The sequence below is a fragment of the Diospyros lotus genome, chromosome 6, assembly GCF_014633365.1.
Source record: "Diospyros lotus cultivar Yz01 chromosome 6, ASM1463336v1, whole genome shotgun sequence".
Lineage (NCBI taxonomy): Eukaryota > Viridiplantae > Streptophyta > Magnoliopsida > Ericales > Ebenaceae > Diospyros > Diospyros lotus.
This window is the reverse complement of record NC_068343.1, coordinates 8,953,448-8,977,620: the sequence shown is the minus strand read 5'-3', so window position 1 is coordinate 8,977,620 and position 24,173 is coordinate 8,953,448. Positions and strand designations below refer to the sequence as shown.

Here is a 24,173-nt window from a genome sequence, read left to right as displayed (position 1 = left end):
TGGAAAATGTGGTAGTCACATTGAACATAAAAACTTATATAGGATAATGTACCGCCATTACCATTTATTTATGTAATTACGAGCCCCACGCGATGAAAATTAAAAGGAGACAAACCCAAAAAAAAAAAAGAAAAAGAAAAAAAGAAACCGAAAAAGGCGTAACTAGAGCAGAAACTTGTGAGGATGGAGCCGGATTGGAAGTCCTCGAGTTGGCCTTGGAAGAGGATCAATGACAACTCTCTCATTAGGAATCACCTTCTCCCACCTGAACTTTGTCACCACATTGTGCATGAACACTAGTATCAATAGCCGGGCGTATTCGTTCCCGGGGCACATTCGAGGTCCCCCTCCAAAAGGCACAAATGTGAATGGGGGCGGTCCATTTCCTTCGAACCTTGCTGGATCAAACTTCTCCGGATTCGGGAAGTACTCCGGATTCTTGTGCGTGGATTGTGCTATCAAATGTAGCTGCCAACACCCATAAAAAACCAGACCAGTCAACAACGATGTGAAAAAACCGGCTACATGAACTTTAGTTGGCATTATTTTTAAAATCGCAGTGCTTTAAGGGGAATTATGGCTTACCTTCCATCCTTTGGGAATGAGATAGCCGGCGTAGGTGAAGTCAGTAATGGCCTCTCTGAATGTTCCGAAAGATGGGGGCCTCAGTCTCAGCACTTCACTTGCAACATTCCATGAGTATTTCATCTTCCTTATGTCCTCCCAGTTGAGCATCTCGCTTGGTTCTTTTGACTTGGCTATACCCATTTGCTCTTTCGCAAAATGTACCAGGAAACAGAGCCTTGTTAGTCATTACATTGAACTTGAAATATTTTCTGTAAGCATAACTGTATATAGATTTAACTCTTCAGTTGTTTGGAAGCTCTTGGCCTCTTCTAAAATGACAACCGACAAGCATCACTTTTGATATTAGTTTTCTCTTTCACGTGGATTCTCTTTGAATTGTTCATCACACACACACACACACACACACATAGCAAGTCCTAAATTTGAATGTTTGTCACTGTAATCCATACCAGGTTTGGACCGTAGTTTTTATATTATACAATACGTTCTCATCCCACCTTATTATATATGCATCTGACTTTACTGCAACAAGAAACTTAGCATTTAATTTTCAAGTGTTCTGATCACCACCTTGAAAATCGTTCTAAAATAGATTTTGAGTGAAAACAATTAATTACGGAATTAAACTAAACGGAAAGAAAAGATTCCCTGGGAATCATGCTTACCTCTAAGCACCTGATCATAGACATCAGGAAGCTCAGCCAGATACATCATGATGAAGGTGAGAGCAACGTTGAGCGTGTGGGTGCCGGCATGAAGAAGACCCACAATATTGCTTGCGATGTCAGCTTCAGTCAAGAACTGATCATTCTCATCGTTCCCCAGCAACATATAAGACAGTAAATCCTGCGTTGCCAATGTCGTCTTCTCCAAAAGATCCATTTTTCTTTGTTTGATCATATCTTCCAGCTCCTTGCGCATCAGCTTTGACGCTTTTATGGCCCGGTTGAAAGCAGTTCCAGGCAGATTTATAGCCATTGACACAGTCCCAGCAGTTATGTCCCCAAATGGCTTGCCAAGTTTCTCAATCTTTATGGGATCTTCGATGCTTAAGAACAGCCGACATGCCAGCATGAATGTGTACTTGGTGACAGCCGATGAAACTTTAACTTCATCGCGATCCCAATCCATCTTCAGATGCTGTTTCATGGCCAAATCCATTGTGCCTATGCATCTTTGAAGCGCATCCGCCTTGAGGAATGGCTGCAGTATTCTGCGCACTTTTGTCGAGTCCTCCTTCATGAATTCCTCGCGCGATTTTGGGAATATCTTGTTGATGGAGCTCGGCCACCATAGATGGACCAGCTTGTTTTCGCTCGAGAACAGAAACTTGTTCCCCTCTGCGCCGCAGAAGACTGCCATGGATTCTCCCAGAAGCGAAGTTCTGAAGATTTTCGTGGAGAATCTGTCTCTCCTTTCGGACACAAACTGTTCTGGGACACAGTCCCTGAGCTTGAGAAAATAATCCAGGCTTTCGCCGATGATAGGCCAGCCAGTTCTTCCTGGAGGGAGAGGAAAATTTGCAGCCGGGACGATCCCAGTGGCTGTTCTGCACTTGTTCCTGCTGATGAGATGGTGGACAAGAAGACATATACAGAGAGTAATACAGGGAAGCAGGGCTAGGGAGAAGAGAAGTTCCACTGCCGTTGGCATGGCCATCCCAATCAGCCAAAGAATCAAAGATACTGAAAATGGTTACAGAATGAAACAAGTTGAGTTGTTTCCTATGATATTGCAAACTCTAATGGAGCACAAATTCACATGAAGAAACAGTTCTTCTGGCCAGATAAGGCAATATATATAATATAAAAGATGGTAAAACTAACACACTATGGATCTGCGGAAAGAATAAATAGAAAAATATAAAGAGTAATGTTAGAAGTTAGTGAATGCATGTGACATAATCATGTTTGCTGACATTACATACCTTAATAGACCGCCTTTAAAATACAGCACACTTGTATTCTAGAAATCTTCAATTATAATTTTTAAATATTCTTAAAATCAGTAATCTACATATATATATATATATAACCACTCAAGAAAATAAGAATTTCTACTTTTTCAGTGTGGGACAAAATAACTTAGATATAAAACTTAACCCAAAAAAAGAAAAAAAGAAAAAACCTTATATCAATTTGCCAACGTGGGACAGCATCATAATCAGTGCTGGTCATCAAGTGACTTACAGCTAATTAAAATTACGTAGATTTGATGGATCTTAATTTCATTCGAAAAGTGCAAACATTCCATGTGAATGGGGAAGCCAACCAGTGATAAACAAATGGATAAGAAAAGGTTTCCACGAGAATAATGCAATAATTTGATCAGCTATATATATATATATATAATTGTGATGAACTGTATGGTTGCTGAGACTGGAATGGGAGCCTAAAGTAAAGGCCATAAAAGCCAACTCATGATTGCATCTTTCAGTTTGTCTTTTCCCCCCATAGATAAGCTGCTTTGAGTGCTTCAAAATAAAAAAAATTTAATCAGGAAAAGCCAGGACGAAAACAAGCTCGGCCAGTTATTCTGTTTTTATGCTATTTTGAAGAGAGGACGAGAGACAAAGAGGCCTACTATAAATCTTATCTTGAATGTGATAAGAACATAGATTTCTCCTCTCCTTGCTTCCCGTTTTCACAGGAAGCAAAGACCCATCTTTTGTTTCCACCCACTCAGTGTTGGCCGGTTTAACATTATCACTTGGATTGGGTCCTCAAAATAAGGGGGGAAACAAAAGAAGAAGACAAATAACACAGATCTTGATAGTGTTGCACAAATAAAAGGCACAATTTTTTTTTTTTTTTTTCGATAGGGCACGGGGCACAAGTATTGATCAATGATGCCAATGTAAAAGTGACTTTAGTACTTTTTAATTTTCAAGATTAAATAATAATTTTAATATTGAAACTCCATTAACTTTTGTTGCGTACTAAAATTGTTATATTTAAATTAATAAAATGGTTAAGAATGAGTTATAGAATACTTTATGTCATAATTTGAATAGAAAAGAATCGAGTTAAATATAATAATAATTGTACTGAAGAGAGATGAGGGTTTTTATATTTACTTGAGAATAAAGTGTTGTAATTTTAAATTTTAATTGAAGACAATTTTGTTTAAAAGTAACATGGTTTTTATTATTAATTCCAACACTCTCCCCCATTAATTTAAGCACAGCGAGACCAGAGAAAGGCCGGATGTTATTGGGCTCACTGTTGATCGGATCTACAACAATTTTCTCTGTACCAAAAGCCAATGGCCCATTGCCATCGCAGGTTCAGTCAAAAGGCCCAAATGATTTTAGAGCTTTTCAATATTTTACTGTTCTTCGGAGTGTTTTTTTTTTAATCATTTTATTTGTTTTCTCTTTGCATTTAATAATAAGGAAAAATATATGATGATGTAAACAAATAAAAAAGTATGTCAACGGGGACTTAAAAAGTGAACCCAAAGATTGACTAGTTGTTTATATTAAAAGATAGCTTCTAGAACGGAAAGCGGGCCGGGCTGGGCAGTGCGGAGGCGTCCTCATCGCCATTTCCCCAGTTCTCCCCCGCGTCGTCGTTTCAGGTCTGGTCTCCTGTCTCTGTCAGACAATCCATCCAACGCGCTTTGTCCTCGCCGGATCCTTCCTCGCTTACTTCCTATTTATCCCCATTTTCATCCCCTCCAATTGCCTTAAATTCACCGTCCTCCTATTTATCTCTGGGTACCAATCAATCGTCGATCAGCAATGGGGTGCCTATTTAGCAAGACAAGTCGTAGAGAGGCTAATAATCGCAGCACTACTGATCTCCCGCCCCTAATTAACTTCATTAATCCCATTCATTCCGACATCGACGGCGATCTGACCTCCTATGAGGCTGCTTGCCGGCTAGACCCGGAGCTCCAGTTCTTCGACTCCGCCCTCCAAGAGCGCACCAGCCGCCTCATCAACACTCTAGCCGTCGGCGTCAGCGTCGATCGGTCGATTTCCTTGGCCGCCTTCCGAGATTGGACCGACTACTGCTTGATCGAGGTCAACCAGAAAGTGGTCCATTTCATTGTCCAGTGCAAGGACGACATATGGAGGAACCCGGAACTGTCCGATCTGGTTGACGATTACTTCAAGAACTGCCTCCTTAACTTGGGGTTCTTCAACGCCCTCGATAGCCGTCTCAAGCGCGCCCGCGAAAGCCTGCTCATTGTCAAGGCCGCCGTGCAGAGTTTCGAGAAAGAAGAAGAAGAAGAAGAGACGAGTCAAACCGAGGTCTATAGGAAAACATTGCGAAAACTGGGGGACTTCAAGGCCTCCGGAGACCCTTTCACGGAGGAGTTCTTATCGCTGTTCCAATCGGTTTTGGAGCAGCAACAGTCCATGCTGTATAAACTGGAGAAGAGAAAGCAGAAGCTTGACGAAGAATTGGGATCCGTGAGGACGTGGAAGAACCTGTCGAACGTAATATTTGCAGCCACATTTGCTTCCATTTTGATCTGCTCGGTGGTGGTGGCGGCCGTCGCTGCACCACCGGTTGTGGCGGCTCTGGTGGGTGCGGCGGCTTCGGCTCCACTGGGGACTATGGGAAGCTGGATTAACTCCTTCTGGAAGAAATACGAGGAAGAAGTGGGAAGGCAAGGGAAAATGAACGATTCAATGAAACAACAGATTTCCCTGACTGTCGGGGAGTTGGAAACCATTCAGGCACGCGTGAAAAGATTGAAAATTAAGATGGAAGCCCTCTTAAACAACGTGGATTTCGCTGTTGCAGAGGATGAGGGAGTGATAATAGCAATGGCAGAGATCAAGAAGAACATCAATCAATTTATGCAAAATGTAGACGAGCTAAGCGAGCGTTCTCATACGGTTAGCCAATACATAAGGAAAGCCAGCGTGGTTATTTTGAAAAAGGTTATTGAACGTCCCAACACGACATGAAAGGGGTGTTTGGCTTACCTTCTTTTTTTTTTTTTTTCTTTTCATAATTTTAAGCTATTTAGCTTTTAAATTGTATAGAACTTAAAATTTGACTAGTATTTAATCTAATAATGTATTTGGATAAATATGTTTTTAAGTTATTAACAGTTATGTGTTTGATTTGAAAAAAATTGATAAACTATTAAAATTTGATAAAAAGACTAAAATAGACATAGTGTTAAATGATGTAAAATTTTATCTTAATAAATTATACATAATTATTAAAAATATATTAATATAATATTATTATATATATTATATATATATACATACATACCCAAACAATGGTAGCGGGGAAGAAAAGCAAAGATGGAGGAGATAAGGGTGAGGATGGCGACGGGCAGTGGCTAATGGGGCAACGGACGAGGAGAAGTTGAAACAAATAGGGGCGATAGCCGACGGAAAAGACTATGGGGGCAGCGGTCAATGTTGTCGATGGGGGTGATGGCCGACGGAAAACGGCCAGTAGGGGCGACAACGATGGTCGATGGTGGCAGTGGGAAGAACTAAGGCAACAAGCAGCGGAAGGCAGAGATTGAAGAAGAAGGGCATGACTGAAAATTTGCAAAAAAAGAGAGGATAAAATGGTAAAATAATCGATCAACGCAACTTATAAATTAGTAGCATTTTGCAAAAATTTCCCCCACCAAACGTTGTGGTAGTAGCGTTTAAGCTACCTAGCTTCAATGCTAGTAAGGTACACCCAAACACCTCATCAACTTTTACTTAATTGTTTATAAGCTGTATAAGCTGTTGATACAGCTTATAAGCGGTCAAACCAATAAGCCAAAAACTCTTGAAATTCAACTTATGAAGAGGTTTACATTCAATATAAAGTTGAGATTTTTTCTTTATTGAAACTAATTTTTACATTTGTGCATTTTACCTACAAGATTTATGGACCGTACTAGTCCAAATCAAACCTATCGAGTGTAGAAGATTCAAAGATAGCTCGGCCCATGGCCCAATCTTGGCTCTACCCTAATTTGTAGCAGCCATCATTAACATTGTTGAATACTTTCTCGCCTACTTCAGATCTCATCCCCATTAATGAGGATTCTATTAATAGCAGATCCCGTCCACATTTAATAAAGATTCCATTGAAACCATGCCACCATTAGGGAGCCCCGTCGATACCGGATATCCAGTCCCACCACCTTGCAATGTTTGAGGCAAACATGAATACAGAAGGACATTTCCTTCTTCCATATAAACCAACTCTATCAAGAGTCGATGTATGTTTTTTTTCTAATCTACTGATATTATGTCACTTTGATCTCTTATTTACTTGATTGTCAGAGTGCTTGTAGATGTCAATCACCTCTCGTGTTGATTACTAGAGTCCATTTTTTATTGCTGCAAGTTCATGCCTGGCTATTCCAACCATCCCTTGGGTTGGAAGGAACAATTTATATTAACCAGTTTCATTTCATAGATATGGGAGAGCTTGCTCATTGACACAATATTTTATGGTTGATTAGCAAAGAACACAAAAAGCAGACAGAAATTGATGCTGATTGATTTTGTCGTTTCGGTTTCTTGGTTGGTTCTGCGTATGCCATTTCATTCTTTATGAATGTGAATTCAGATAATTTACTTGATGATAAGTTACAGGTAATCAAACAAGGAAAATTGTACGAATTTGGTTAATAACAACAGCTGGAGTAATAATTTTATATATGAAGAACATATGAAATGAATAGTAGGCATGCTATTAATTATTTAAATGCTAAAATTTCTCTTAACGAGGTTCGTTACATTTGTATTAATACAAGGTTCGGGTAAGATATAATCTCATTCTCAATAAAAGACATTTGTGTTTAGGGGTGTTCAATCGGTTATAATCGAATCGAACCGTCCAAAAATTACTAACCGAACCGAACCGAACCAAATTATCCCTAATAACCAAACCGAACCGATCGATAATCCTAGTATAACCGAACCGATCGATAATCCTAGTATAACCGAAATAACTGAACAATAAAATGTAATAACCAAACCGAACCGACAATAGCCAAAGAGTTTCCAATCCCCAATCAAAACCGATAATCCTAGTATAACCGAACATGAAACCAAAACGATTTTCCAATCCCCAATCAGAATTTCGAAAACAAATGAACAAGAATTGGAAATAGCCAAAGAGTTTCCCAATCAAAATTTTTTAGAACAAGTGAACAAAAATCACTGAATCAGAAATACGTGTACCTTTGAGTCTTTGATGCAAGAGTTGAGGTCGTTAGGGATCTTGTAGCACTTGGAAAGAAAAAGGGCCTAGTCGACGAGCTTCGAAGTGCACGTTATCGTCGCTGATTGCCTCTCCGCCATTTCGGCAGCCGCCACTGCTAGCACTGCTGCCATGGTCCAGATCTTGGAATAGCCCTCGTCGATCGTCCAAGCGCAAGGAAAAGAAGAAACGAAGGCAAAGGATGGTAGGTTGAGGGTTAGGGTTCGATTCGGTCAAGTGTGGGTTCTGTGTTTTGGGGCCACTGTAATCGAGGTGGGGGGAGAGAGATAGAGAGAGAGAGATAATAGGGGGTGTGGTTATACCCTCAGCACATGAACTTGCAGGCGAGAGTGGGGGGAGATAGAGAGAGAATGGAGGGAGTGTGAGTGTCGATCAGCAGGTTAGGTGTGGGTTTCGTGTTTTGGAGGGAGGGTGGTTATGCTGAACTCACACGGTTAGTTTGGTTAACTAAATAACCAAAAATTTGAAGTATTGCAAACCGAACTGAACCTTCTCATAAAAAAATCGAACTGAACCAACCAATTTGGTCGGTTCAGTTTGGTTAGTTTGGTTTATTCGAACTTTTGCTCACCCTTATTTGTGTTGGTGCACTTTATATTAGGATTTTATTATTTATACACCTTGAACTACACGCTCCACTATCGAAATGAAATAAAATTACATTTTCAAATTTTGTTCCTTCCTTTGCAAGGCCCAATGCAATCCTGCTCGTCTAATGCTATCTCTATCTCTATCTATCTATCTTTTTCTCTCTCTCTCTCTCTCTCTCACGGTCGTTTCTCTCTCTCTCTCTCATGACCATTGCCCCCATCCGTCGGTCGTTAAGGGTGTAGCCCAAGGCGTACAAGTGGTGACTGAGCCACCAAAGTCCTTTAGACTCATTTTGGTCATATCTCTTTCTCTCTCTCACCCATACAACTGCGTCTTCATTGGCCACAATCTACAATGAGGTAAGTCTTATAGTTTTATCAGCAATTATTTTTAGTACAGAGCCCTGATATATACGTATATACGCGTGAAATGAGTTTGGCTGAAAGTTTAAGTTTAGATTTATGGAGATTCGACAATTGAATCTTGCTAGTTTTTAGGTATGTTGGTCAATAGAGATAAGGGTGTCAGGTGGTTGCCTCTGATTGTCGGAAACCACCGGCCACGGTAGCTATTGGCGACTACTAATGCATTTTTCAATTTTATCCTAAAAATTAAAACTCATATCTACGAAAATTCAGCTATTAAATCTAGCATATTTTTGTGTGTTAACTCCCCTTGACTTGGTGTTTCTAATGGTAGACTCTGATTGTGAGAATCTTCAGGCGACAGTGGTCACCGACAGTTGTTGATGGCGACAATTGTGGCTGGTTTAGGTTATTTTTGGAGTTGGCCAAATTGGCAGGGCCTAGTTTGTTCATCGGCTAGCCCATTGTATTTGGGGCTGGGTTTGGCCTAGTTATGGTAGCCCTTGGGTCAGTCCAAAAACCAATCTGTTGATCGATTTGACCTTAACCGTTGACTTTTCTACCAAAGACATTTTAGATCTTGTATTTATTTAATTTTTATGTAATTCTTATGTTGTGTGTGCATTCAGATGTTAAGGAGGAGTTTGGGGTCTCGCTCGCGAATGAAAGGGAGAATCGAGCCTATATGATGAGGCCGACAAACAGAATTCATCCGCTGGTGAATGTAACAGGGAAAGAGCTGAAGACAATGTTGAGGAAGACGTAAACCAATGCTTAAATATTACTTTGTTTGCAATTATCTTAATTCCTGTTATGTGGATGTTGATGTTGATGATTTTGTTTTGTATATGTGAAAAATTAAATGTGATATTTAATTATGTGTTTGTATTGTAGAGGGTGAAGTTGAATGTTGGATCTTTTGATCTTTTGAATGTTTTGAAAGTTAAAATGAAATGATTGAATGAAATTTGAATTTCAAAAAATTGATTTGGTTTGGGTTTGTTCTGTGGACCTTTAAAGTTAAATTATTAGGTTTAACTAAGAATTTATTGTTAAACAATGATAGTTAATTTTATTTGAATTTAAGTATTTATTAATGTGTATATATATTTTAAATTCATATTAAACAAGATAAAAAAATTTATTAATTCAATTTGAACTATATCAATTTTTTTCTATAGCAATTTTATCTAGTTTTTAGTGTTTAAAATGAAATTTTTTTAATTTCAATCTAGCTTAATCAGCCACACACTAACTTAACGGTGGTATTTTAAGTAGGGGTGAGCAAAAGTTCGCTCAAACCGAACTAATCGAACCGACCCGGTAAGTTCGGTCGGTTCGATTTTTCAAAAAGAGTGGTTCGGTTCGGTTATATTTTTTAAAAAAAATCGATTATTCGGTTCGGTTCGGTTATTTTAATAAAAATACACAAAAAACCGAACCAAACTAGTATAGCAAATATCTCGGGCGAACCGAACTGCCCCCCCTCTCCTCACGTGGGCGCGACAACCCATGTGCCATTTCTGTACTCCTCTTTGTTCTTCTCTCTCTCTCTCTCTCTCTCGAGTCTCGTCATTTCTTCTCTTCTCTTCGAGTTTGACTATTCGAGTCTTCACAGATCTGGCGATGGCAAAGACGAAGGCGATGGCGAAGGCTCTTCGATGGCGATGGCAAAGACGAAATCGATTCGATGCTTCGTAGATCAGGCACTGGCCGGGCTCTTCGTCTTCATCTATTCTCTCTCCCTCCACCATCCATTGCCGTCTATGGCCGATGGCGAAGAAGAAGACGAAGGCCGAATCTATTAAAGGCTGGATCTACTTACCACACGTCCTCTTCAGTAAGTTTTCAGCTACTTCTCTTTTACATTGAAAGTTTGAAATGTAAATCTACTAAAATCCAACAATTAGATGATTTTAATTTTTTGATACGTGGGTCACTGTGGTTGGGGGAATCCGATGATTGATTCCGATCATCGGAATCGCTGGCCGGCAACAATAGCAAGGCCGGTCTCTTGCAGTCATCTTAGGCTCCGATTCGATTTTCGGTTCGATTAGTATCGTTTAGATTTTGGTTAGTTCGGTTTCGGTTACTTTGGTTTGTTGGGTTAGGTGGTTCGGTTCAGTTCGGCTATAATCGATTGCTCACCCCTAATTTTAAGTTTAAAAAATTTAAACTTATTATAATATAATTTTTTTTATTTCATATTCAAATATGAAATAATAAGATGTTATTTCAAATAATTTTCATATAAACAATCAATTTATTATCCATTCTCGCCTATTTTTGTTAATAATGTCAGTGTTGTTCTTTAATTCATTAAATTTAATTAATGACAACTAAAAAATCATGTTAATAGTTGTTAACAAAGAAAAGATAATACTTGAGAACAATCATGTTTAATTCATTTTTAATATACATAAAATAAATAAATAAAACTGAATAAACTAAAATTTCCAAATGATACATTAAATTTTTTAAAATAAATTAAGATATAACATAAAAAATCAACACAAAAATACAACAAACAAACAATGTCTTCTTCATCACTATCTTCGGCCCTTTCCCCGCTGCATTCGTAAGGGGTGAATTCTAAAATAGAGAAAGATTGGTGTTTCTTGGCTGAACTTGGTCTCTCTGTTTTTCGGGCTCAATGGCCTTTGCCTCGGTGCACTATGTGACGGGACCCGTGCCTTGGCCGATGCTGTGGCAACCATGTAAGCACTGGTATGAATGGAGCGTAGGTTGGCGTCTAAAAAAAATTGAAGCATAAACCAGATGAATGAATTTAAAAAATTCTGTTGATGATGCGGAGCCGATCACCTTCTTCTGTCTCGGACCAAGTACCTGCAAAAAGGGTGGGGACTTGCTCCCCGTGATCCCTCCGACGCTCAAGTCAGTTCATAGGATTTTTGAGGAGTATAATAGTAATGGAAAAATAATATATGAGTCCCTTAGGAGTCAGATCAGATACCTGTAGAGGTTGTCCTCTATTTATAGATGTCCGTTAGCCTTTCCCTTAGGAGATAAGATATATTTCAAAAAGAGATGTCGATCCCCTTTCCATGGGGAGAAAAGATAATCTTCCCTAATAGAGATAATTCTTGAGATATTTAAAGATATCATTGGTTGACTTAATCTTCCTCTTTATCTCTTTCCAGTTCAAAATCATAATAAATATTATAAAGATAAGCGGAGCTCCTAAGTCTTGACACGTGGCGATCGCCCATTGGCCTTTACTAGCACACATGGCTCCAAGTTAATAGTAACTTCTAGGGGTAGCACAGTAAAATTGCCCCCTATAAATATTCCCTCATCACTTGCCCCTCACTCCTTGAGCTGATCGAGCGAGGAGTTTGAGTAGCTGAAGGAGTAGTCATCATTGTTTTTCTGAGCCTCTGTAAAAAATTCTGCTAAAAATTTGGGTTAGCAATCTTGGATGTTGAATTCGCTTCTTAAGTCTCCCGATGCCTTTTCAGTCTTCCCATGCAAAGGGTGATTAGGTCGCTCGAGGTGATAGTGACGTTCGAGAATTTTCCTGTAGTAGAAAAGGGGCCAGCTCTTAAATTAGTACATATATATATTTTTATTGTTATTTTTGGCCTAGGACCGAGGCTATGCTAGTTGAGGCCGCATTCCTCATCTTCGGGGGCCGCTGGCTAAGGCTGTGGGGGCCGAGGCCGCTTGCCTTATCTTCGGGGCCGTTTGGCCGAAGCTGTGTTGTTCGAGGCTGCGTGCCTTGCCTTCGGGGCCATTGGCCGAAGCTGTGTTGGTCGAGGCCGCGTGCCTTGCCTTCGGGGCCATTGGCCGAGGCTATGGTCCCCTTTGGTCTTCGTTTGGCGGAGGTTCGTAATCTTCGAACTGGTGCCTTAATTAGTAGGGGTGGTCCCCTTTGGTCTTCATTTGACGGAGGTTCGTAGCCTCCGAACTGGTACCTTAATTAGTAGGGGTGGTCCTCTCTGGTCTTCATTTGGCGGAGGTTCGTAGCCTCCGAACTGGTACCTTAATTAGTAGGGGTGGTCCCCTTTGGTCTTCATTTGGCGGAGGTTCGTAGCCTCCGAACTGATGCCTTAATTAGTAGGGGTGGTCCTCTCTGGTCTTCATTTGGCGGAGGTTCGTAGCCTCCGAACTGGTACCTTAATTAGTAGGGGTGGTCCCCTTTGGTCTTCATTTGGCGGAGGTTCGTAGCCTCCGAACTGATGCCTTAATTAGTAGGGGTGGTCCTCTCTGGTCTTCATTTGGCGGAGGTTCGTAGCCTCCGAACTGGTACCTTAATTAGTAGGGGTGGTCCCATTTGGTCTTCATTTGGCGGAGGTTCGTAGCCTCCGAACTGATGCCTTTTGGTCTTCATTTGGCGGAGGTTCGTAGCCTCCGAACTGGTGCCTTAATTAGTAGGGGTGGTCCCCTTTGGTCTTCGTTTGCACATGCTGGCTTGAATTTGTAGTTGATGACAAGATTTTAAAGAATATCCATATTTTATTTTCGCGGTTCGACGAAATGCCTACATCCGCAATTAGAAATAATGTTCATATTTTGTCTCCGCGGTTCGGTCTTAATGCCTACATCCGCAGTCAGAGATAATGTGTGTTTGGGGGTTCGGGGCCCTGCGAGGATCATATTTAATCCTTTCATCATGAGTGTTTGGGGGTTCGAGGCCCCCCGAGGATCATATCTGATCCTTTGTTTTTTAGTGTTCGGGGGTTCGGGGCCCCCTGAGGATCACATCTGATCCTTTGTTTTTTAGTGTTCGGGGTTCGGGGCCCCCCGAGGATCACATCTGATCCTTTGCTTTTGAGTGTTCGGGGGTTCGAGGCCCACCGGGGATCATATCGGATCCTTTACTCTTACGTTGTCGAGGCCTTTCGGACCTTCGGTTTTCATGCGCACATAATGGCTTGGATTATAGTTGATGACGGGATTTCAAATAATATCCTTATTTTATTTTCGCGGTTCGGTGAAATGCCTACGTCCGCAATTAAAGAATAATAATATTTTGTCTTCGCGGTTCGGCGTAACGCCTACATCCGCAATTAAAGAATAACAAATATTTTGTTTTCGCGGTTCGGCGTAACGCCTACATCCGCAATTAAAGAATAACAAATATTTTGTTTTCGCGGTTCGGCGTAATGCCTACGTCCGCAATTAAATAGAGTATTTTATTTTTGCGGTTCGGCATAACGCCTACATCCGCAGGTGTTCGGGGCAAGCCTTTCGTCTGTTAACGTTATTAATCCCGAACATTTTAACAGAATCAATTAAAATTCAAGTCATTGGAGCATATATATCAAGCAATTCAAATTAAAAGCTTTTGCCTCTACCTATATAACTAGCAATTCTCCAATAGATAGTAGTTAAAACACTATAATGATAAAATAAGAGAAATAAGTTTTAACCAAAGCGACATTAACGGAGCTTCCGTCGCCGCCATTATCGCTGCTTGCTGCGGCCATCTCCTGGCTCATCCATGGCGGCTTCTGGGTATATACCCTTTTTCCAGAAAGCCTTCCCCTTTAATATTATAATATAACACCTCTTTTCTTACTTACTCTGCTAGGCTTCTATGAGGAGCTTTTCTCCAACATATATATATATAACATGAATGTAAATGTGTATCATGTATGTATGTGCGTGTGATCCACAATAATGGCAGAATTACGCTTCTTTTATGTGATTGAATATATATATCCATATATATATATGAATCTTTCGGCCTTCTCTTTCAATTATTTTTACATAAAACAATAATTGAAAAATAAAAATCGTAGGAGGCACAAAAAATATTAAAAGAGAAATAAGCGTACCCATGATGCAATCAGCAAATACGTGTAATTGAGTTGAATAGATTTCCTACGGCTTGAAATTGTACTTGGAAAATAGAAGGAAAAGACGAAGGCCCCACGGTGGGCGCCAATTGATGATGCGGAGCCGATCACCTTCTTCTGTCTCGGACCAAGTACCTGCAAAAAGGGTGGGGACTTGCTCCCCGTGATCCCTCCGACGCTCAAGTCAGTTCATAGGATTTTTGAGGAGTATAATAGTAATGGAAAAATAACATATGAGTCCCTTAGGAGTCAGATCAGATACCTGTAGAGGTTGTCCTCTATTTATAGATGTCCGTTAGCCTTTCCCTTAGGAGATAAGATATATTTCAAAAAGAGATGTCGATCCCCTTTCCATGGGGAGAAAAGATAATCTTCCCTAATAGAGATAATTCTTGAGATATTTAAAGATATCATTGGTTGACTTAATCTTCCTCTTTATCTCTTTCCAGTTCAAAATCATAATAAATATTATAAAGATAAGCGGAGCTCCTAAGTCTTGACACGTGGCGATCGCCCATTGGCCTTTACTAGCACACATGGCTCCAAGTTAATAGTAACTTCTAGGGGTAGCACAGTAAAATTGCCCCCTATAAATATTCCCTCATCATCTGTATATATAAATAAATTAATAATTTTCTTGGAACTAACCAAGTTTAAATAAATAAAGAGCTTAAACCAACCATGAACCAATTAGGTCCAATCACAACCACCGCCACCAATAGCTATCAGCAACCATTGTCAGTTAGAGATACACCAAGTCAATGATTTAACATACACAAAAGTGAGTCAAATTTAACGGCCGAATTTTTGTATCTTAGTTTTAATTTTCAATTAGAACTAAAAAACGTACTAGCAGATGCCACCGGCCACAGTGGCTGATGGTTTCCGACGATCAGAGACAACCACTCGACACCCTTATCCCCATCGACCAACTGACACCCTTATCCCCATCGACCAACTGACACCCTTATCCCCATCGACCAATATACCTAAAAATCAGTAAGATCCAACGATCAAATCTCCATAGATCTAATCTTAAACTTTTCGTCAAACCTATTTCGTGCGTATATACGTATATATCTTGGATCTGTACTGAAAATAATTGCTAAAAAAACTAGAATACTTACCTTCTTGTAGATTGAGACTAATGGAGATGCAGCAGGAGAGAGAGAGAGAGAGAGAGAGAGAGAGATGGCCAAAACGAGCCGAAGGGAGTCCGGAGACTCAATCGCGATGGAGAGAGAAAGAGATAGTAGATGAGGAAGAAGCTCTAATTTTGAGCGTGCTTCAATGTTATAACTGATTAGAGAAAGAGAAATGGAGTAGGTGAGGATGAAACTCCAATTTTGGGCGGGCTTCAACTTCATGGTTGATCAATTAAGGATAGATTTATAATTTGTCAATGTTAGGAATCAGTCGACTGTGATTTGTTTGCCCTCACTGAGAAAGTATACACGATTTCAAGAAAAAAGAAAGGAAAAGGATGTACGTAAGAAAGTTTTTATGTGATTTAGCCTAAACGGTGCCTAGTCCATGACTATTTTTTTGGTTATTTCGATAAAGTAACAGTATATTATTGTCTTTCTCCATACAATGGTTTTTGACCCCTATTTATAGTATGGGGTATTTACAATTTGAATAAAATCTAAAATGGAAGGATAATATCATGAAAATAATATTTCCTTATCAGTTTCACCAAATCAGAAACGGATTCCGCATTTGCAGGGATCCGATTTTCCTTAGATTATGAAGGTTGACTTCTTTTCTAACCGTTTTTGATAAATTTGCTATCTCTTCGTGATGCGAGTTGAATAGTTTGACGGCGTTCTCACAGCTTAAGATATTCCGCGATCTGAACCCAATCGAAGTGACCTGCAACCTCGCCCTGATGTCCTCAACTCAGGATTTACTAGGTTTTGAAGGATTGAGCTGATCCACTGGACCATTTCCAGCCCATATAGTGTGGTCTAGAAAATATCCGTAACATAATTAAAGTAGAGAATAGATTTGTAACTGAAGACGAAGCATATTTGAGGGTGTAACCTATGATGTACAAGTAGCATTTTTCTTTTGATTAATAAGGCCTAGATGTAAAAATGATTTTAATAATTTTTATTTTAAGGAAAAATCTCAACTCTACATTACCATTCTTAAACCTCTTAACAAATTGGTATTAATTCATGATGGCCAAGTTGATGTTACTGGCCTTGGCCTGAAATTGGACTTTATCTGGTGGTGCTGTGGGATCTTTGGTAACCTTATCCAAAATCACCATGCTGCTTTTCCTTATGGATTGGCTAACCGAATGGGAATGCTCACCAAGCCGGTCTATACTTGGCACAAATTGTTCCAAATTTTTCTTCATCTCAGCCATTGCCAGTTTCACTGCCTCCTCATCTGTAAGAGCGAAATCCGCGTTGTGTAAGAGGGTGTCCATATTAATTTTCAATCTATCCACCCGTGCCTGAATGCTGTCCATGTCCTGGATAGTAAAAAAATGTTTCATCCGTCATTAAAGCATGCATTTTGCTCCGTCCTTCCAGTTCTTTCGCATATTTCTTCCAGAGGAAGTCAAACCATCCTCCCAGAGGCAGAATTGGACCCGAAGCCGCACCTACCAGAGCCACCACCACCACCGAACAGATCAAAAGGGAAACAAATGTAGCCCCGAATATCAAGTTCGACACAGCATCCTCCACGTCTTCGCCAATTCCAACTTCTTATCAAGCTTCTTCTTTCTGTCCAGTTTATCCAGCATGGACTGTTGGTGCTCGTAAATCGACTGAAACAGCGATAGGAACTCCATCGCGAAAGGGTCTCTGATGCCCTTGAAGTCTTTTAGTTGTCGCGGTGTTTTCTCATAGCCTTGAGCTTGGTTGTTGTTCTCTTCTTGCTCGAAGCTCTGCACAGCGGCCTCGACAATGGGCAGGCTGTCGCGGGCATGCTCGAGACATTCGTCAAGATCGGTGAAGAACTTCAAGTAAAGGAGGCTGTTCTTGAAGTAATCGTCGACTAGATCGGCCAACTCCCTGTTCCTCCATGTGTCCTTGCCTTGGGTAAGGCTGTCTCCAACGGTCACCATTTCCCTGCCAAGTCAAATTTTTAGGGAGGAGATCAAATTTCTCAGCCACCATGGCTAAATTTTCTTGTCAAATTGATAACGATCCACCATCATCTTGCTAGATTTGACAATTGAGCTCATCGACTGCACCCCTCGCTAGATCTCCCAATGGTAAAGAATTTTTGGTGAAAAGTGAGAAGTCAAGGAGAAAATGTAGATTTGGAGAAAAAAAAAATTTATTACTTCTTCATAATTCAATATAAGTCTCCAAAGTCAACTAATTAACTAAAAAATAGAAAAATCACTTCAAATCAAGAAGCTAACAACTCATAACAGCCGAAATTTAGTATGCACATAAAAGACACATTAAAGTTTATTCTAAATGGTGGGATTGTGGATTGGTTCACTGTAACTTCTAAATTTGTTGTGTGGACAATAGTCAAGAATTGGATTTGGTGAGATTTCTTTAATTTTTTTAGTTTTATAAGATTGATTTTGTTGTTTTGTGGACAATTTTGTTGTTGTTATTATTATTTGGCACCACTTAATGCTTACCTAAAGATCTTCCATTGATCATTAACAGAAGAAAATGCATTATTATTTTATTTTTTTGTTCCTTCTTGATCAAAAGAGAACAATCGGAGATGGGGCGCAGACTCCAGCGACGGGTCCATTCAGGGGATGACTGGCACCTACAAGCACTCCGACGCTAGAGTGAATAAGAGAGATAGTGTATCAGTAGATCAGGGATCAGAACATACTTTGGCTTTGAAGAGAGCTGGTTGATATAGGAGGAGGAGATGTCCTTATGTATGCATGTGTCGTGCGTTTGTAGCTAATGAGACTGACTATCCGGCGCCGGTGGAAGTTTCCAAGTGGTAGCATGGTGCCAACGGAACCTTCATTAATGTGGATAGGATCCGCCATTAATGAGGATGGGATCTGAGACGGCCATGCGAATATCTAGTGGGGTTGTAATGATGGCGTGGCAGGTTGGCATTGGGCCAAAATTGAGCCTAAGGAGAGGGTCGACATTGGAGCTAAGGAAAGGGCCAAGATTGGGCCTAAGGAAGGGGGCCAAGATTAGGCCCAGACAATCCACAACCCCCTAGGTCGGATGCTCGAGTAACGAGCGTTCGAGCTAGAAAAAGAGGCCTGAGCAGTTTTTGCTGCATGTTGTAGTTTTGGAGAGTTGGGTTTCTGATTTTTAGGCATGACTTGAGAGCGGAAGTAGGATCAAGGTGGGGCTTGAGGTCCTGTGACGGACCGCGTCGACCTAGGTTTGGAGCACTGCAAAGAAAGGACTGAGGTAGGCTCGAGGTCCTGTGGCGGACCACATCGACCTAGATCCGAAACACTGCAAATGGAGGACCGAAGCGGGCTCGACATCTTGTGGCGAACCGCGTCGACCAAGGTTCAGAGCACAATAAAGAGAGGACTAAGGCGGGCTCGAGGTCTTGTGGCAGACCGCGTCAACCTAGGTCTGGAGCATTACAAATGGAGGATTGAGGAGGGCTCGATATCCTGTGACAGATTGTGTCGACCTAGGTCTGGAGCACTGTAAAGGGAGGACCGAGGCAGGCTCGATGTCCTGTGGTGGACCATGTCGACCTAGGTTTGAAGCACTGCAAATGAAGGATCGAGGCAGGCTCGAGATCTTGTGACGGACCGCGTTGACCTAGGTCCTGAGCACTGCAAAAGAAGGGCCGAGGTGAGCTCGAGGTCTTGTGGCGGACCGTGTTAGCCTAGGTCTGGAACACTGTAAAGAGAGAATCGAGGCGGGCTTGAGGTCCTGTGACGGACTGCGTTAACCTATGTCTAGAGCACAGTAAAGGGAGGACCGAGATCAGCTCGAGGTCTCAGCAAAGGGAGGACCGAGACGGGCTCGAGGTCTCAGCATAGGGAAGACCAAGGCGGGCTCGAGGTCTCAGCAAAGGAAGGACCGAGGTGGGCTTGAGGTCTCAGTAAAGGGAAGACCGAGGTAGGCTCGAGGTCCTGTGGCGGATTGCGTCGACCTAGGTCTGAAGCACAGAAAGGTCCGAAGTACTGCAACGGGAAGATTGAGGCGGGCTCGAGGTCCTGTGACGAATTGCGTCGACCTAGGTCTGGAGCACTGCAAAGGGAGGATCGAGGCGGGCTCGAAGTCCTATGGTGAACCGCGTTGACCAAGGTTCGAAGCACAGCAAATGGAGGACCGAGGTGGGCTTGAGGTCTTGTGATGGACCTTGTCAACCTAGGTCTGGAGCACTACAAAAGAAGGACCGAGGCGAGCTCGAGGTCCTACGGCGGACCGCGTTGACCTAGGTCCAGAGCACTGTAAAGGGAGGACCGAGGCAGGCTTGAGGTCCGAGGTGCCTGTCTGGTTCAAGGCATGATTGGATAGGGCTGTGGCGGACTCGAAGCCTTAAAGCAATGACGGGGTTGTGCCCGATGTCCTGTTGATATTTGTATTGAATGAGTTACGAGTAATAAAATGAAAAATTCGTGGGTACCTTATATTTAGCAGGTTGAGTGAGTCTGAAGTGACCCAAGATCTATTTATGCTGTGCCTGTTTGATACAAGGATAATTTCAAGAAAAGTGGCCAAGGTTACTCGAGGCCGAGGCTATACCGAGGAAGCTCGAGGTCCGCCAATGCTTGTTTGATACAAGGCTATCTTCAAGGAAAGTGGTTGAGGTTACTCGAGGCCGAGGCTAGACTAAGAAAGCTCAAGGTATGCCAATGCCTGTTTGATACAAGGTTAACTTCAAGGAAAGTGGCCGAGGTTACTCGAGACCGGGGCTAGACTAAGGAAGCTCGAGGTCTGCCAATGCCTGTTTGATATAAGGTTATCTTCAAAGAAAGTGGCCAAGGTTACTCGAGACCGAGGCTAAACCGAGGAAGTTCGAGATCTGCCAATGCTTGTTTGATACAAGGCTAACTTCAAAAAAAGTGGCCGAGGTTACTCGAGGCCGGGGCTAGACCGAGAAAGCTTGAGGTAAGCAAATAGTTGCTTAGCAATAATATCTCCGTAGGCTAGCCACGTTCCATTACCAGGGTAGGAGCCTTCCCGGGAGTTTGACCAAGTGGTAAGCTCTGTTGTCGAGGTTATTGGTGACTCAATAAGGGCCTTCCCAATTAGTGCCGAGCTTTCCTTGTGCAGGTTGTTTGCTTGGGCCTTCAATTTTCCTTAAGACTAGGTCCCCTTTCTTGAAATCTTTTGGGTTTTACCCTTTTGTTGTATTTTCGCGCTGCTCTTTGTTTGGCAGCCTATTCATGGATTTGGGCTTAGTCTCTGGTTTCCTGGATAAGGTCAAGGTCGGCTCGTTGTTCTTCATCATTGGTGTCTTCACGAAAATGTTGTTGCTTGGGGCTAGGTTCTTCAATCTCTACAGGGATCATGGTCTCTGACCCATAGGTGAGTCAAAAGGGTGTTTCCATGGTCGAGGTTTGAGTTGTGGTGTGGTATGATGTAACGGCCCGTCTCCCGGAGCCTCCCCGTGCACAAAGAGGATCCGTGAGAAGATCATTACTAAAATGATACCGAACAATAATACAACTACAACTCGCGCACAACCCTTATTTAAGTCATAATCTTTCTTTTATATCACATCACATAATTGTCATTACATAGCTGATCACTATGAGCCCATTTGGCTTCCATAATACACATATATCTCAAACATAAAATATTAACCTTAACACAAGCGCAATAACAACCAGGATCTAGTTTTGGGAGAGCTCTGCACTTGTTACCATGACTCGACGGCCTAGACCCAAACCCCGTTAAACGTACCTGCTATCACAGGCGTTTCTCTTACCTGGAATGATGTAAAACAAACATGAGTCGCGAGACTCAGCAAGCTCATGAAAGGAAGGCTATAGGTTTAAGATAGGACTCTTCCCATGACACCCCATGCAATTCATGCTAATGCAACCACGCCATGTCATGAGCTATACGTACCTTATTTCTAAATGCATAACATAAATTAACTACACATAAAGGGTTCTTAGGGCCCACATAAGCCACACATTGGCACCCAAGTCCCGCATATAACCTGTTGTAGCCTAACATAGGCTACCATTTCATGATTTACTAGGACCTTCCTTTTCTTGATCATGGTCAGCTTTTCCTGACATTCAACGTTTGGCTTTTCCTGATACACGTTACATGCTCTTCTTAATATCTATCATACCCTCATATGTTCTTACTGTCATCCATTACATTTTCATATTCTTCCGCGATCTTGGTCTTCTCTCGGGCCATCCCCGAGCTAATATCTAAGCCGAGCCGAAGCTCACTTGAGTCGGTACTCCTGACACCTGGCACGGTACTCTCGCCCAGAATAACAGTAACAATAGAACCATGCAATGCAACACATAAGAAATACAATGGCTTTTGTAGCATAAACGTGATGACAAGGCCCTCATAAACTAAGCATCAGGCCATACTACACCCACATAGGAATACACACATGCGGAATGCTTTAAATGCACTGGCTCACCTAAAGAACCCAGGTTAGCTCTAGACCAACCGGGTCATGTAGATGCTCACACATCCCGTCACACACAAAGCATGTCCCAACAGTGAATGCAACTCAAGCCCTATATAGCACACACATCATGATATGCACAAGCCAATGTGGGAATCTGACAGTATCAGCTCTTCTAGCCCGTCTAGCGCTTATCGTAACAGCCGATGACTGACGCTCATACATCCAACCATCAACTGCCATGACCTACGGTCGACAGTCAGTGGCTTTGTACCCCATACCCTTAAGACACACATAGACAACATTAAACTCAGTCTCTTAAGCTCAACATTTCTCTCACTTTATCCATAACAACATAGACATCATTATGTCATTCACGTTCTCTTCTCTTCTCAAACATAGGAAACTATTTTTACATTCATAACAAACTATTAACATAATCACATGATCTTGACCATATCCATTTTCTAATAATCTAGCCCCAACGAGTTCGGTATCATTCCCAAGGGAAGCAGAGCGATACGAAACACCATGACTATTGAAAAGAAAGACATCAGGACATCATTGTTTAACTCATTTCATTAACAATAAACTCATTAATAAAATATAAGTCATAGGGTGGTTATCACGCAGATTATTATTATTAATGCGTGGAATCAAGTCACGGTGAGGGAGGGTTTAAAATATGAAAAATAACGAAGACTCTCGCAGGAAATGAAGAACATGAGGAGAGGGTTAGGAGCTTACCTGTAATCAACTAATTCCTGCCTCTTTTGTACTCCCGTTGTGAAATAAAATATTTCTTAATAATTAATATAATCTCGACTTAAATTAACTAATTTTAACTGTGTAAACCGTATAATCTAACCATATAAAATTTATAATTTAAATATATAATATTTACACTAATTTTAGTCATTTACCTGATCACTTTAAATACTGAATATCCTAATATTTTACTCACTTTAAATACTGAATATTACTTACCTAATATTCCGCTATTTCCTTCATTTTTCCTCCCGTTTCTCCAGATGATGTGCCCCATTTCTTCTTCCTTCCATTTCTTCTTCCATTTCTTCTTCTGCCTTCTGCTTCGGAAACGGCCAAATTTGGCCTCAACACTGCTGCCCAAGATTGCATTATGTATACCAACTTCAAGTGGCTTTTAAGCCACAAAAATTAATGGCCAAGACAAGGCCACGCACGCACACATACAAATATATATATATATATATATATTTTATATCCCTCCCAAACTCTCCCTCTCTCTCTCTCCTATGTTTCAATTTAAAAGAAATGGCCACTGTTACACACTTGGCCACCAAGTTCCTTGCGTACATATATATATATATATATATATTTATATTAGTTCATTAATTTAAATTAAGTTTATTTAATTTACATATTTATTATTATTATTAACATTATCCCTATTATTATTATTATTACAATTATTATTATTATTATTATTATTATTATCTCTTTTATTAACATTATTTTTTTTACCATTATTATGATTTTATTATTATTGGTATTATTTTTACTATATTTTATTTTATTATTTTCATAAATACTTCCAATTAATTTAATTAATCACATTAATTTACTACTTCTTCAAAATATCATAGATAAGTATTTTCTCAAAAATATTCAAATATTCTAAAATATCCTCAAACACCCAAATTATTTATTTTTACCTGTTTCCAAATTTTTGGGATGCTATATATGATCACAACACTATGGGGAGTTCTTCTGATCATGCTCCCATGGGGTCGTCGAGTAGCTTTTTTAGGCCTGCCAAAATGACCTTGTTGGCGGGTTCACCTTGGCCGTTAGTCTGGGGTACGGACCAACTCCTTCGAAGTTTTTGTCTATGAAGCAGATCACAGGGTATTGGGCCATTCTTCTTAATTTTTTCTTAGTATCATCTATTGTCATAATCGCATAAGGGTATTGCTCATGTGCCGAGCTTGGCACTCCGTTAGTAAAACCTCTAGAAATGGTGTCAATAACCCCAATTATCCGATTGGTTAGGGGTGGATCGATACAGGAATGGGCGCGAGTAA

General features: G+C 40.9%; 2 protein-coding genes across 2 annotated transcripts; one reads left to right on the top strand and one right to left on the bottom strand.

Annotated features, from left to right (window-relative positions):
• Positions 1 to 23,197, bottom strand: LOC127804294 (dammarenediol 12-hydroxylase-like). The gene is made up of 4 exons (XM_052341140.1): positions 23,095 to 23,197; positions 1,254 to 2,273; positions 586 to 773; positions 1 to 468 (listed from the first exon to the last, which is right to left on the bottom strand). Exons 1-4 carry the CDS (start codon positions 23,150 to 23,152, stop codon positions 163 to 165), a joined length of 1,572 nt encoding a protein of 523 aa, XP_052197100.1. The 5' UTR covers positions 23,153 to 23,197; the 3' UTR covers positions 1 to 162.
• LOC127804295 (UPF0496 protein 1-like) lies at positions 4,305 to 5,645 on the top strand. Its single transcript, XM_052341141.1, has one exon. It carries the CDS (start codon positions 4,331 to 4,333, stop codon positions 5,510 to 5,512), a length of 1,182 nt encoding a protein of 393 aa, XP_052197101.1. The 5' UTR covers positions 4,305 to 4,330; the 3' UTR covers positions 5,513 to 5,645.
• Positions 23,198 to 24,173: the final 976 nt, after the last annotated feature.